At 42.7% G+C, this 14106-nt stretch overlaps 1 protein-coding gene across 6 annotated transcripts in view; it reads right to left on the bottom strand.

The window, feature by feature from the left end:
- trak1a (trafficking protein, kinesin binding 1a) overlaps positions 1-14106 on the bottom strand; it is a 239424-nt gene that overhangs the window by 105822 nt on the left and 119496 nt on the right. For all 6 annotated transcript variants that reach the window (XM_041183851.1, XM_041183850.1, XM_041183856.1 and 3 more), the window contains one exon: positions 6632-6826. In XM_041183851.1, the coding sequence (XP_041039785.1) occupies positions 6632-6826 (195 nt within the window). The remainder of the gene's footprint in view (positions 1-6631; positions 6827-14106) is intronic.

Here is a 14106-nt window from a genome sequence, read left to right as displayed (position 1 = left end):
TATTGAAATGATTGCAATATTCATCGATTGTATTGAAGCACCTCATGACCCAGGTGTAAAAGTTGAATCTGATTGCACTTTGTGATGGTGATTTAGAAATGTTTTGTAATGTTCTTCCAGATATTTTATGAACAACGTATATTTTTGGAAAAAAAACTAGGGGTGGTAATAAATACTGGCTTTACCAGCAAAGCCTACATCCTGTGAATGAATAAAACAAAACGTGTGCCAACCAATTTATCTCTAGTAACCCCATAATGTCATTTTGTTTTGTCTTACAGAAACAAGTTTAATCAATGGATAACAAACCAGAAGCTTTTAATTAATTTTAACCCCATGTGCCACATTCAAAAATACCCAACCCCAATTTGATTTTGTAAGCAAGAAGTCAGTCGGCTGACTGTTGTGTTACACAATACCCAAACATTCAGTATCAACTGTAATAGAAGTCCTTCACTGGAAGAGTTTACTCAAACACGTGCTTTAAGAAGCAGCTTTGTTTGGAGCGATTGTTTGATTTTCACAAATGCCATCACGCTCCACACAGTTTGTATTTTAATAACTCTGGCTTCAGATCTGACCATGCAGTTAGAAACCTTCTAACAGAAGTTGCATCATATCACATTGTTCTCGCATGTCGTTATCTCCAAAGGTCACTTCCTGAATAATCAGTGGGAACTCCGAGCTCTACCTCTTTGTTCTCAAACTTAAATCCATGACCACCCATGTGCTGACAAACTGCTTTATCAGACATCAAGTTATGAATTTCCAATAATAAAAACAAAGAGCTATAAATCATCAACAGTATATGCAATGACTCTTACCACCCTGTATTTTACAGTTGCATTGTTCAAACTCTCCAACACTTATGGTTTATCAGAAAAATAACTTTGTACATGTGCCATAATTCCTTGGCAAGATTTATAACACAAACTGGCTACCACAATAGCCTTACTGTAACATCGGCCCTGAACCAGGTCTTGCTGAAGCTGTTGCTTCATTTGTCCCCCAAGAAAGCAAAACCATATATTACAATCCAGATTTCTCTATAACATAAAAAAAATGTTCAATTTTGGGTAAGACAAACTACTGACACGAAAGCCATAGAAGAACTTGCGACCAACAGGTTATAGCTGCACATTCAAACAGACTAGGAACCCCATCACCAGGGTTCATATGTGCTTGAATTTTACAGATTGGAAATCTGGTCAAAATTCTGGTAGAATTTCTCTTTAACAGAATTGAACAGGACCTTCCTGGGACTGAAAAAGGTTACACTGGTTGCACCAAGTTGGCATCACAAGTTTTCTGGTCCTCTGCAGAGCGGGCCCATAGCTGCTGAAACAAAACTCTTAACAAACGCGGTTTCTAACAACCCAATGGGGGGGGGGGGGGGGTCCCATTTTGATACACGCTTTTTTCACCAACCTGTTTGAAGAACTAGTTCATGGAGATGTAGAATTACACTTGCTGCATTCTCCCAATGCCTCAGCAAATCTAACCTAGCAGCAGTTAAGCTGCACACACTCAAGTAATACCCAGAGCTGATGTCACGCGAGTACTGAGTTAGTTTATTCTTACCTGCCAGAATAAGAATTGTGTCGGCTTCCAGGACAAATGGCCCAAGTAGTAACTTGCTTATATTTTCCCTTCCTTTGCTGATGACCTTATTTCAGATTCTTACTGCATTGTGTACACTTCTAACAATTGACTGTCATCAATGAAGCCTTTTACTAAGCACTCTCACTAGATTTGGTACTGCACTTTTTGGAGTGATAGGCATGTACAGTGATTTGCATTTCTGTTACCAAATTTCAACCCCCCACCCTGCTCAAATGATTACAGCGCATTGGTCACACTCCTGTACTTTGTTCAATGGCACAGTCAACGATTGCCAGATTGTCAACTGTGTCAGAGCTGAGCTCAATCTGCCCTTACCTATACACACTGTATCAGCGATCGCTACTCGAATAATGGGGAGGATTGGGGAAACGCCAATTTTCCCTTTTCCACACCAGGGATAGAGGCACAATTGCTCGAGCCTTGTTACTGCCACTGCTGAGATGAAGTATTTGAGCTGTAAACTGGGATCAAAGCTGCAACTTTCCTGCTGTGTAGAGCTCAGCGGGGCGGTCCTGTGGACCATTAGGTAGCATCCCTGTCTCTGAGCCAGGAACTGCGGGTTCAAGCCCCATTCCACGATTTCTTGGCCACAGAAGGAGCTTTCATGACAGCCAAACAGGTTGATAGTCAGTCCACTAATCCATCCAACATACACATGGCATGTGATAAGAGCGGGAGTAATTCCTGGTCATTATTAGGGTTGCCAACACTGGCTGGATAGATTCCAGATGTCACATGACCACCTACCTTCATCCGCCCCTACCCCACACTTGTGGCCATTGACGTCTCAGCCAGGTTGAGGGTAGTGGAGCCCACGGCTGCCCCGCTCCCCCAGGCCCAGGCACTCACTAGATTTCAGGCTGTGCACTGCTCCTGCCTAGCACACCACCCAGAATGGACAGCCTTCCTGCAAGCACTAATCCCACAGCATGGAGCTCCCTGCCTGTACTTCTTCCATCTCAAATGCTGGGACTGGCGAGGGAATCCAAAACAAACCCCAAACTCTACAGAGGGAGCAGCAGCCTCAATCCATATCCATTAACATCACGCAATTGCATATCCTAAATCTCCTGGATTGCTTTTAATGTATACTGGGAGATAGATGCCAGCTCTACTGGATTCCTGGCCAATCAAGGAGGGTCTGCAACCCAACTGGTCAGCCATGCTTGAAGTGGAGTGGTGCCCCTCAAGCAATAACCACTTGTCGCTCTCAAACAGAGAAGAGATGCCCATGGTCTCTTGCAGACTGAGCTAATCATGGACAGCTCATTGGCTGACTAGCTAAACTAACTCATTTATTTGAAGAGAGCAGCCAGTACTATCGTTTATTTACAAATAGTTCCACCAAATCAGGAACGCACTGCCCGAGGGGGTGGTGGAAGCAGATCGATAGTAATATCCAAGAGGACACTGAATAAATACTTGAAGGCAGAACATTTACAGGGCTACAGGGAAAGAGGAGAGGACTGGGATTAATTGGACTCAAGCACAGAGTGTGGCAAACAACTTCCTTCAGTGTCAGGATTTTCTATGATTCTCTGGATTGAAAGGTGAAGTATAAAGGTGGTCAGTGGGTCTCAAAGCTGGAACATCTCCAAGGTTCATTACTTTTGTTAAGGTGGTAAAGAAAAGATTAACACCTCGTACTAAACTTTAAAAAGAATGTTAAACTTAATGTATACTCGTGTGCTCATTCATGGTTTGAATCTGTGAATAATTACTCAGTCATCAACAATGATCAATAGCTTCTAAGTCATCATTCACTGCTAGAATGCAGCCATAAACATTGCTTAAACTGTACACAAGTGAAATATTGTGGCACAATGAAGTAACAGTCTCTTTCCTCAAATTTGAAGTGGACCCACTTTGGCTTCCAGTGTTGTGCAATTTCCATTAGGGGTAGTATAACCCGATCTCTATCAGAACACTGTTGCTGGAATGAGGACTGCAGCTGGAGACAGCCCTTTAATATAAAAAGGGGGTATGAATGGCACAATTCCAATGTATGAAAAATCTACCGTGTAAACAAAACAGAGCAAAAATAATGGTTGAACACGGATGGTGTGCAAGAGATGTTGGTCATCACATGCTCCAATGAAGCACACAGTTTAATTGGCACTGTTTTATATTTAAATGCCAGACTGTAAAACAGTTGAGTAAAACTATTTAAGAGGCAAGCCATAATAAATCATTCATTCACTAGCAGGCAGTTCTCATTATAGAAGGATGGATTAGCTTACACAGTTATGGTCCCTGAACATCAGTTTGTGACATTCATTTGCATGGTCCCCTGTTCTCAAATTATTTTACAAATAATGTCTGCAGATCATTAGATATTTGAGGCACAAAATGCCAAATTCATTCTGATATGTGAGTATGCAGAGCAAATGAATAAAATTACATGCAGAAGTGCATGCCCATTTTGGACAGATCTAATCCTTCTTTTGACTTTGAAAATTAATTTGTCGCTCAGGGAAAAGAAAATAAACTCTAACTTCATTGATACAAATACATTCTGCCTAGTGTTTCAATGTGGCAAACAGAAAGTGGTTCCAAATCAAGAAAGGGTGAGCTAGTAAGTATCATCATAAAGAGAAAGGCCAAAGTTCTATAGCAACTGTCACTATACCAGTAATTGTGCTAAAGATCTTTACTTCATAAGAACATAAATAGAAGCAGGAGTAAGCCATTCGGTCCCTCAATCCTGCCCCACCAGTCAATAAGATAACAACGGACCTGATCTGATCTAATTTCAATTTCCTGCCTGTCCCCCATAACCCTCGAGTCTCTTCTCAATCAAAACTCTGTCAAACTCTGCCCTGAATATATTCAATGACCCAGTCCCTACTGCTCGCTGGACAAGAGAATTCCAAACGCTATCAACCCTCAAGAGAAGAAATTCCTCATCTTTGCTTTAAATAGGAGACCCCTCCTTTTCAAACTGTAACCCTAGTTCCAGAATCCCCAAGGGGAAACATCCTTTTAGCATCAAGCCCGTCAAGCCCCTAAGAAATCTTAAGTTTCAAAAAGATCACCAGTCATTCACCTAAACTTGACTAAGTATAGGCCCAACATGCTCAACCTTTCCTCATAAGACAATCCCTTCGTCCCAGGAATCAGCTTAGTGAATCTTCTCTAATTCCTTATAGATCAGTAAAATGTTACTGTATCCAGACATCTAGGTAAATTCATAACTCACCCAGTGAACAGTGAGATCCCTTTTCAGTATTTTGGTTCTATCACATGGCTCTCGTTTCAGGAAGCCAGCATAATATTACATGTGACTTAAGTTCTGCACTACTAAATGACTAGAGGATTGCTGAAAAGAGAGACATGCTGTTGAAGCTTTTCTTCTTGCACTCATCAGGACAAACATGAGAATTCCAAATTTCAAAGGGAGCAACAATTTATACTGCATTAGAAAAGAGTGATGATTGGTCTAAGTGGTAGAGGCATTGCCATGGAGAATGAACCAGAGAACAGTTGTCCCCCAAACTTCTGTTACATTGAAAAAGGCTTGGCAGTTAAGTGTTCCCTGGTGCATTCTCATGGCAATGCCTCTACCAGGGTCAACTTGCCAATCAATCAGCACTCTCTGCTCATGTAATATAAATCGCTGTTCCCTTTACTATTGGTATCCTTGCAAACTGTCCTGACAGCATGTCTCTTTTTTTCACCAGCATGTGATTTTGATCTTTTAGCTATTCCTCTTTATGTCATGGTTATACAAACTGGCACAGGGTGAAACACCAAACCACAAATTGTCGGTGATTAATTGAAAGGTGCTTTCTTCATATAAAACGTTGGTAAACAAATAAGAGAAGAGTTGCAAAGAGCAATATCTTGACACAAATGACATGGAGAAGTGTTATTGCTACTTGGACCCAATATCTTCTCTCAACTTAAAAAAGCTTGCCATGTAAGATTATTTTTCATGAAGACAGTTTAGTAAAACATAGAATACAAAGAAAAACAGATGCAATTGAAATAACCAGTTTTTATACAGATCAAGAATAATCCATGAGTAATCCAAAATCCTGCAATGCTGCCATTGCCGTGGACAGATTTCATAAGCAATTTGCAAACATGGAAAGGAGAGAGAGTGCCAACTAATACAGAGAGGTTGCTATAATATAAGCACAGCCCTGTAAAACGTGGTCTTTATCTGACTAAGAAGATGGTTAATCATTATACTGGAAAAAAATAGAAGACCAAGTGATTATCCACCATTTCCTTTTTAAAAAAAATGTCTTTATACCATCAGAGAACAGGTTTACAATTAATCCAAATCACACAATGAAAATCTGCAGCCCTGAAAACGATTACAAACGTTTAAGGAGTTATTTATTAAGGACATGTCAATATATTGGAAACGCCAATGTTGCTTTCAATATTAACATGTAATGCCTGAAATTTGGAGCGATTTCAGTATTTTCAAAGAACAACATTTTCACTAGTTTTTTTATGGAGTGGGGGGTGTCGAGCACAATTGTTGCAGTTTATTAAGTCCATTTTGAATGGGAATGCCACATTGGAATTTTTATTAACATAGCCAATTAATGGAGTTTAAGATAGAGTGAAGCTAATCTAATATTTAGAAATAACATCTTAAGCAAAAAAAAATTAAGATATATCAGTTGAAAACCTGTTTTTCTTAAATTGAATAATTAAGTATTAACCATATTTTTCAGGAAAAGGAACATTTAAGGAGTTCCCCCCCACCCCACCCCCCATTGGTGTCTTGCACAGATGAACACGTAACTTATAAAGAAAAGTGTGGTGATAGCTTCAGACACACGATACCCAATGAATAATAAACAAAAATTAATGTTCGACTGCCTGCTCAATATTTCCATCCAAACTGTTCAGGTTCTTTAGCTTTCAAATATACATGAAAGTACCACAGTTGTGCATCAGGCCACCTTATTTGAAATTGTTCCCACACCCTTAGCTACAGACATCCACTCCAGGTACAAGGTCAATATAATCTTGCTGATATAGTACTCACGCATATATTTTAGTGTCTCTTCTATTTGTTCATTGGTGAGATCAATATTAACATCTGGAGAAATGAGAGGGGTGTGAAGCCAGTCGTCGTGATCATAACCATAAATTGTATCAGCTCTTAGCTTGTAATGAGGCAGTTGCTCTTCCAGTAGACTAATGATTTCAACTTCTGGAAGGTCAGTACTGTTGCACACATCTGGTGAGGGGGGAAATCAAGGCAATAGTGTTAGAACTGCAGATTAATTTTTACATGCGCTGAAGAAACTATAACAGCTTGCATTTATTTAGCATCTTGAATGCAGTAAAACGTCCCAAGGCACTTCAGAGGAACATTACCAAAACGAAAGAGGCAAGAGAGGTAGAGAAGTTTAGGGAGTGAATTCCAGAGCTTACGGCCCAGGCAGCTGAAGGTACAGCCACCAATGGTAGAGCAATTCAAAACTAGGGACATGCAAGAGGCTAGAACTGGAGGAGCACAGAGATCTGAGGGTTATAAGGATGGAAGAGGTTACAGAACTAAAATTGCAATGGTTGACATTTACTAGCGTCATTCAGTTAGTAATGTTGCAAACTAAGTAGGGCAGCCAAATCCTCACTGGCAAACATGGAGATCACCTGGCTGGTCTGGATAACAAACCTGAAGTAAAATTGTGCAACTATAATGCTTAAATAGCCAAGTGGTTATGGTACTGGGTTTGTAACCCCAAAATCAAGAGTTCAAATCTCACAATAGCAAACTATGAAACAATGTAACTTCATCTGAAACAGATGGAAACGTATAATGTAAGCACCAGAACAACCATCTCAGATCTTTCAACGAAACGACCACAAATGCTTTTAAAACAGAACATTAAATGTCAAAAAATTCCATGGATAATTTTTCTGACTCAAATTCAAAGAGACATTTTTTGCATGACCAAATTCAATTAGGCCAGATGGACTGTTACCGCATGGACTGCAGCGGTTCAAGACAACAGCTCAACATCACCTCCTCAAGGGCATTTAGGGATGGACAATAAATGCTGGCCTTGCCAGCAACACCCACATTCCATGAACAAATTAACAAATTTTAATAAGGTAAAGAACAGTTGTCAAAAACAATTACTGAAGCAGTGAAGACACTTAATCCGCTTAACTGCCCAGTATGCGAAACCTCAGTATCATGTCAGCCACCAGCTCAGTGCACCTTTGCTTTGGAAACACAGGAACAGGAGGAACCCATTTAGCCGACTGAGCCTGGCCTGTCATTTAAGATCATGTCTGATCTGTGGCCAGACTCCACATTTCCTTTATCACCTTTGCTTAACAAAAACCTATCAATCTCAGTCAGATTTAATTTTTTTTTTAATTCATTGACAGAATATGGGTGTTGCTGGCTAAGCCAGCATTGATTGCCCCTCCCTAGCTGCCCTTGAGAAGGTGGTGGTGAGCTGTCTTCTTGAACCGCTGCAGACCATGTGGTGTAGGTACACCCACAGTACTGTTAGGAAGTTCCAGGTTTTGACCCAACAGTGAAGGCCATAAGACATGTTAGCAGAAATTAGGCCATTCGGCCCATCGGGTCTGCTCTGTCATTCAATCATGGCTGATAAGTTTCTCAACCCCATTCTCCCGTCTTCTCCCCGTAACCTTTGATCCCCTTACCAATCAAGAACCTATCTCGGTCTCAAATACACTCAGTGACCTGGCCTCCACAGCCTTCTGTGGCAATGAATTCCATAGATTCACCACTCCCTGGCTAAAGAAGTTTCTCCACATCTTTGTTCTAAAAGGTCTTCCCTTTACTCTGAGGCTGTGCCCTCAGGTCCTAGTCTCTCCTACTAATGGAAACATCTTCCCCACGTCCACTCTATCCAGGCCTTTCAGTATTCTGTAACTTTCAATCAGATCCCCCCTCATCCTTCTAAACTCCATCGAGTATAGACCCAGAGTCCTCAAACGTTCCTCATATGTTAAGCCTTTCATTCCTGGGATCATTCTCATGAACCTCCTCTGGACCCTCTCCAGGGCCATCACATCCTTCTTGAGGTACAGGGCCCAAAATTGCTCACAATATTCTAAATGTGGTCTGACCAGAGCCTTATCAAGCCTCACTAGCACATCCCTGCTTTTATATTCTAGTCCTCTTGAAATAAATGCCAACATTGCATTTGCCTTCCTAACTACCGACTCAACCTGCAAGTTAACCTTAAGAGAATCCTGGACTAGGACTCCCAAGTCCCTTTGCACTCCAGATTTCTGAATTCTCTCCCCATTTAGAAAGTAGGCTATGCCTCTACTCTTCTTACCAAAGTGCATGACCTCACACTTCCCCACATTATATTCCATCTGACACTTCTTTGCCTATTCTCCTAATCTGTCCAAATCCTTCTGCAGCCTCCCCACCTCCTCAATACTACCTGTCCCTCCACCTATCTTTCTATCATCTGCAAACTTAGCCAGGATGCCCTCAGTTCCTTCATCTAGATCATTAATGTATAAAGTGAAAAGTTGTGGTCCCAACACTGACCCCTGTGGAACTCCACTAGTCACTGGCCACGACCCTGAGAAGGACCCCACTCTCTGCCTCCTGATAGACAGCCAATCTTCTATCCATGCTATACCTTGCCTCTAACACCATGGGCTCTTATCTTACTGAGCAGCCTCCTGTGCGGCACCTTGTCAAAGGCCATCTGGAAGTCCAAGTAGATAACATCCATTGGCTCTCCTTTGTCTAACCTACTCGGTACCTCCTCAAAGAATTCTAACAGATTTGTCAGGCATGACCTCCCCTTGATGAAACCATGCTGACTTTGCCCTACTTTAACAGGCACTTCCAAGTATTCTGAAATCTCATCCTTAACAATGGACTCTAAAATCTTACCAACGACCGAGGTCAGGCTAATCGGCCTGTAATTTCCCATCTTTTGCCTCACTCCCTTCTTGAACAGGGCGGTTACATTAGCGATTTTCCAGTTCTCTGCAACCCTCCGACTCGAGTGATTCCTGAAAGATCACCACTAACGCCTCCACTGTCTCTTCAGCTATCTCCTTCAGAACTCTGGCGTGTAATCCATCTGGTCCAGGTGATTTATCCACCTTCAGACCTTTCAGTTTTCCAAGCACCTTCTCCTTGGTAATGGCCCCCATACTCACCTCTGCCCCCTCTTTTGAACTTTGGGGATGTTACTCATGTCTTCCACTCTGAAGACTGATGCAAAGTACCTATTTAGTTCTTCCGCCATTTCTTTGTTCCCCACTACTACTTCTCCAGCGTCATTTTCCAGCAGCCCAATGTCCACTTTTGCCTCTCTCTTATCCTTTATATATCTAAAAAAAAAACTCTCGCAATCTTCTTTTATATTACTGGCTAGTTTACCCTCATATTTAATCTTCTCCCTCCTTATTTCTTTTTTAGTTGTCCTCTGTTGGTCTTTGTAGGCTTCCCAATCCCCTGGTTTCCCACTGCTCTTCGCTGCATTGTATGCTTTCTCTTTAGCTTTTATGCTGTCCCTGACTTACCTTGTCAGCCATGGTTGCCTTGTCCTCCCTTTAGTATGCTCCTTCTTCCTAGGGATGAATTTTTGCTGCGTCTCCCAAATTACTCCCAGAAATTCCTGCCATTGCTGTTCCACTGTCTTTCCTGCTAGGCTCATCTCCCAGTCAATTCTGGCCAGCTCCTCCCTCATGCCTCTGTAATTGCCTTTATTCAACTGTAATACCATTACATTTGACTCCAACTTTTTCCTCTCAAATTGCAGGGTAAATTCTATCATATTATGGTCACTTCCTCCTAAGGGTTCCTTCACCTTAAGCTCCCTTATCAAATCTGCCTCATTACACATCACTAAATCTAGAATTGCCTGTTCCCTAGTGAGCTCCACCACAAGCTGCTCCAAAAAGCCATCTCGTAGACATTCCACAAATTCCTTTTCTTGGGATCCACTGCCAACCTTATTTTCCCAGTCTACCTGCATATTGAAATCCCCCATGATCACTGTAACCTTGCCTTTCTTACATGCCTTTTCTACCTCCTGGTGTACCTTGTGCCCCACATCCTGACTACTGTTCGGAGGCCAGTACATAACTCCCATTATGGTTTTTTTTACCTTTGCGGTTCCTCAACTCTACCCACACAGATTCTACATCATCTGACCCTACATCATTTCTTGCCATCGATTTAATTTCATTTCTTACTAACAAAGCAACCCCACCCCCTCTGCCAACCTGCCTATCTTTTCGATAGGATGTATATCCTTGGATATTTAGCTCCCAGTCCTGATCCCCTTGCAGCCATGTCTCCGTAATGCCCACCACATCATACCTGCCAATTTCAATCTGCGCCACAAGCTCATTTACCTTATTTCATATACTGCGTGCACTCAGATACAACACCTTCAGTCCTTTATTTCCCATCCCCTTTCTCTTTGTTGTCCCTTTATCTGATGTGCTTGAAGTTAGATTCCTAGCCCTTTCCAAACACACTGTCCTATTGTGTGTTCTGGAGACTTTAATAGCCTCTCCTGGGCTCTCCTTTCTTTTCAGTTCAGCTCTTTTCTATTCAGAAGGAATAGAGATATATTTCTAAGTCAGGACGGTGTGTGACTTGGGAGGGGAACCTGCAGGTAGCAATGTTCCCATGCATCTGCTGCCCTTGCCCTTCTAGGTGGTAGTGGTCGTGGGTTTGGAAGGAGCCTTGATGAATTCCTACAGTGCATCTTGTAGATGGTACATAATGCTTAACAACTGATCTAGCATCAACTGCCATTGTCGCAAGAGAACTCCAGTCGTGTACCTGCCCGAGTGTCTCAAAGGGTTTCCCTCATTTCATTCTGAGAAAGTCTGGCTCTAATTTTGAGACTATGCTCTCTAGTCCGAGACTCCCCAAGCAGTGGAAATAATTTCTCTCCATCCACCTTGCATTCTCCTTAACAGCTTGAAAACTTCAATCAAACACCCTTTCACCTTCCAAATTCCAGGGAATGCAACACTGGTTTGTGTAATCCCTCCTCATAATTTAACCCTTCACATGCAGGTACGGATGTGGATGGTTGAGCAACCAAAGATTGACGAGTCAAGCCACTTGAGCTAGTTGGTTTTTTTTTAGAAATTCAATGTGTTGTTGCAAAATCAAGTTGCTGGCAAACATTTAATTGAGAAACCTGCAAGAGACAGATTTAAGCCGGATTCATTTGTTTAAGAATAGCACTAAAACGTTGCACAATTTTATTTGCTGGTTTAGAAACATTGGACACAATTTATATTTAAAGCTGTACAACAAAACAATATTTCCTTTTCTTTTAATACTACTGGGTGTGGCTCAGTTGCGACTTTGCCAGTCACGTCAGCATTGACAAAGTCCCACCACCTTGTGGCAAAACATAAAACTGCAAACCTGACCTTCACACAGCATCATGGTGCCAATGGAAGTCATCATGTCACGTGTGTGCCCTGCCAGAAGGCGGGTCCTTGCTTTGTTGTCTGCTGATGCTTCATCCTGAGACATCCTTGGCTGTCTTTATTCCCAGGTAGTGGTTTACCATTACCTGGGAATCGAACCTGTGTTGAATCACATGCCAGCCTGACCAACTGAGATAACCAGTCCCCCTGCTGCTTTACATCAGAAGTAACAGTCATTTTTTTCTCTCTCTTCATTCATGGGATAGGGGTGCTGCTGGCTAGGCCAACATTAATTGCCCATTTCTAATTTCCCTCGAGAAGGTGATGGTGAGCTGCCTTCTTGAACCGCTGCAGTCCACGTTAAGTGGGTACACTCACAGTGATATTAGGGAGGGAGTCCCAGGGTTTTGACCCAGCGACAGTGAAGGAACGGGAACTTCCAGGTGGTGCACCCGTGCATCTGCTGCCCTTGCCCTTAGTAGTCGTGAATTTGAAAGGTGTAGTCTAAGGAGGCTTGGTGGGTTCCTACAGTGCATCTTGTTGATGGTATACAGTGCTGCCACTGTGTGTCACTGGTGGTGGAGGGAGTGAATATTTGTGGATGTGGTGCCAATCAAGCGGGCTGCTTTGTCCTGGATGATGTCAAGCTTTTTGACTGTTGTGGGAGCTGCATTCATCCAGGTAAATGGGGAGTATTCCACCACACTCTTGACTTGTGCCTTGTAGATGGCGAACAGGCTTTGGGGAGTCAGGAGGTGAGTTACTCGCCACAGGATTCCTAGCCCCTGACCTACTTTTGCAGGTAGTGTTTATCTGGCTAGTCCAGTTCAGTTTCTGGTCAATGATAACCCCCGGGATGGCGATAGCGCAGGATTCAGCAAATGCAATGTCATTAAATATCAAGGGCCGATGGTTAGATTCTCTCTCGTTGGAGATAGTCATTCATGCCACATAAGTGCCAGGCAATGTTACTTGCCACTTGTCAGCCCAAGCCTGGGTATTGCCCAGGTCTTGCTGCATTTGGATATGGACTGCTTCAGTATCTGAAGAATCACAAATGGTGAACCTTGTGCAATCATCAGCGAACATCTCCACTTCTGACCTTATGATGGAATAAAGGGCATTGAAGCAGCTGAAGATAGTTGGGCCTAGGACACTACCCTGAGAAACTCCTGCAGTGATGTCCTGGAACTAGATGATTGACCTCCAACAACCACAAACATCTTCCTTTGTGCTAGATATGACTCCAACCAGCAGAGAGTTTCCCCCGATTCCAATTGACTCCAGTTTTGCTAGGGCTCCTTGATGCCACACTTGGTCAAATACTGCCTTGATGTCAAGGGCAGTCACTCTCACCTCACCTCTGGAGTTCAGTGCCTTAGTCCATGTTCAAACCAAGACTGTAATGAGGTCAAGAATTGAGTGACCCTGGCGGAACCCAAACTGAGTGTCAGTGAGCAGGTTATTGCTAAGCAAGTGCCACTTGATAGCACTGTTGATGACCTTTCTATCACTTTACCTATGACCAGAGTAGACTGATGGGGCGATAATTGGCCTGGTTGGATTTGTGCTGCTTCGTGTGTACAGGACATACCTGGGCAATTTTCCACATAGCCGGGTAGATGCCAGTGTTGTAGCTGCATTGGAACAGCTTGGCTAGGGGCATGGTAAGTTCTGGCACAAGTCTTCAGTACTATTGCTGCAATATTGTGAGGGCCCATAGCCTTTGCAGTATCCAGTGCCTTCAGCCAATTCTTGATATCATGTGGAGTGAATCGAACTAGCTGAAGACTGGCATCTGTAATGCTGGGGATCTCCAGAGAAGGCAGAGATGGATCATCCACTCGACATTTCTGGCTGAAGATTGTTGCAAATGCTTCAGCCTTATCTTTTGCACTGATGTGCTGGGATCCCCCATCATTGAGGATGGGGATATTTGTGAAGCCTCCTCCTCCAGTTGAGTTGCTCAGTTGTCCACCACTATTCACAATTGAATGTGGCAGGACTGCAGAGCTTAGATCTGAACCATTGGTTGTGGGATCACTTAGCTTTGTCTATCACTTGCTGCTTATGCTGTTTGGCATACAAGTAGTCCTG

Source organism: Carcharodon carcharias, chromosome 3 (genome assembly GCF_017639515.1).
Source record: "Carcharodon carcharias isolate sCarCar2 chromosome 3, sCarCar2.pri, whole genome shotgun sequence".
Classification (NCBI taxonomy): domain Eukaryota; kingdom Metazoa; phylum Chordata; class Chondrichthyes; order Lamniformes; family Lamnidae; genus Carcharodon; species Carcharodon carcharias.
Note: the sequence above shows the minus strand (reverse complement) of the source record. Positions and strands in the feature narration are given on the sequence as shown.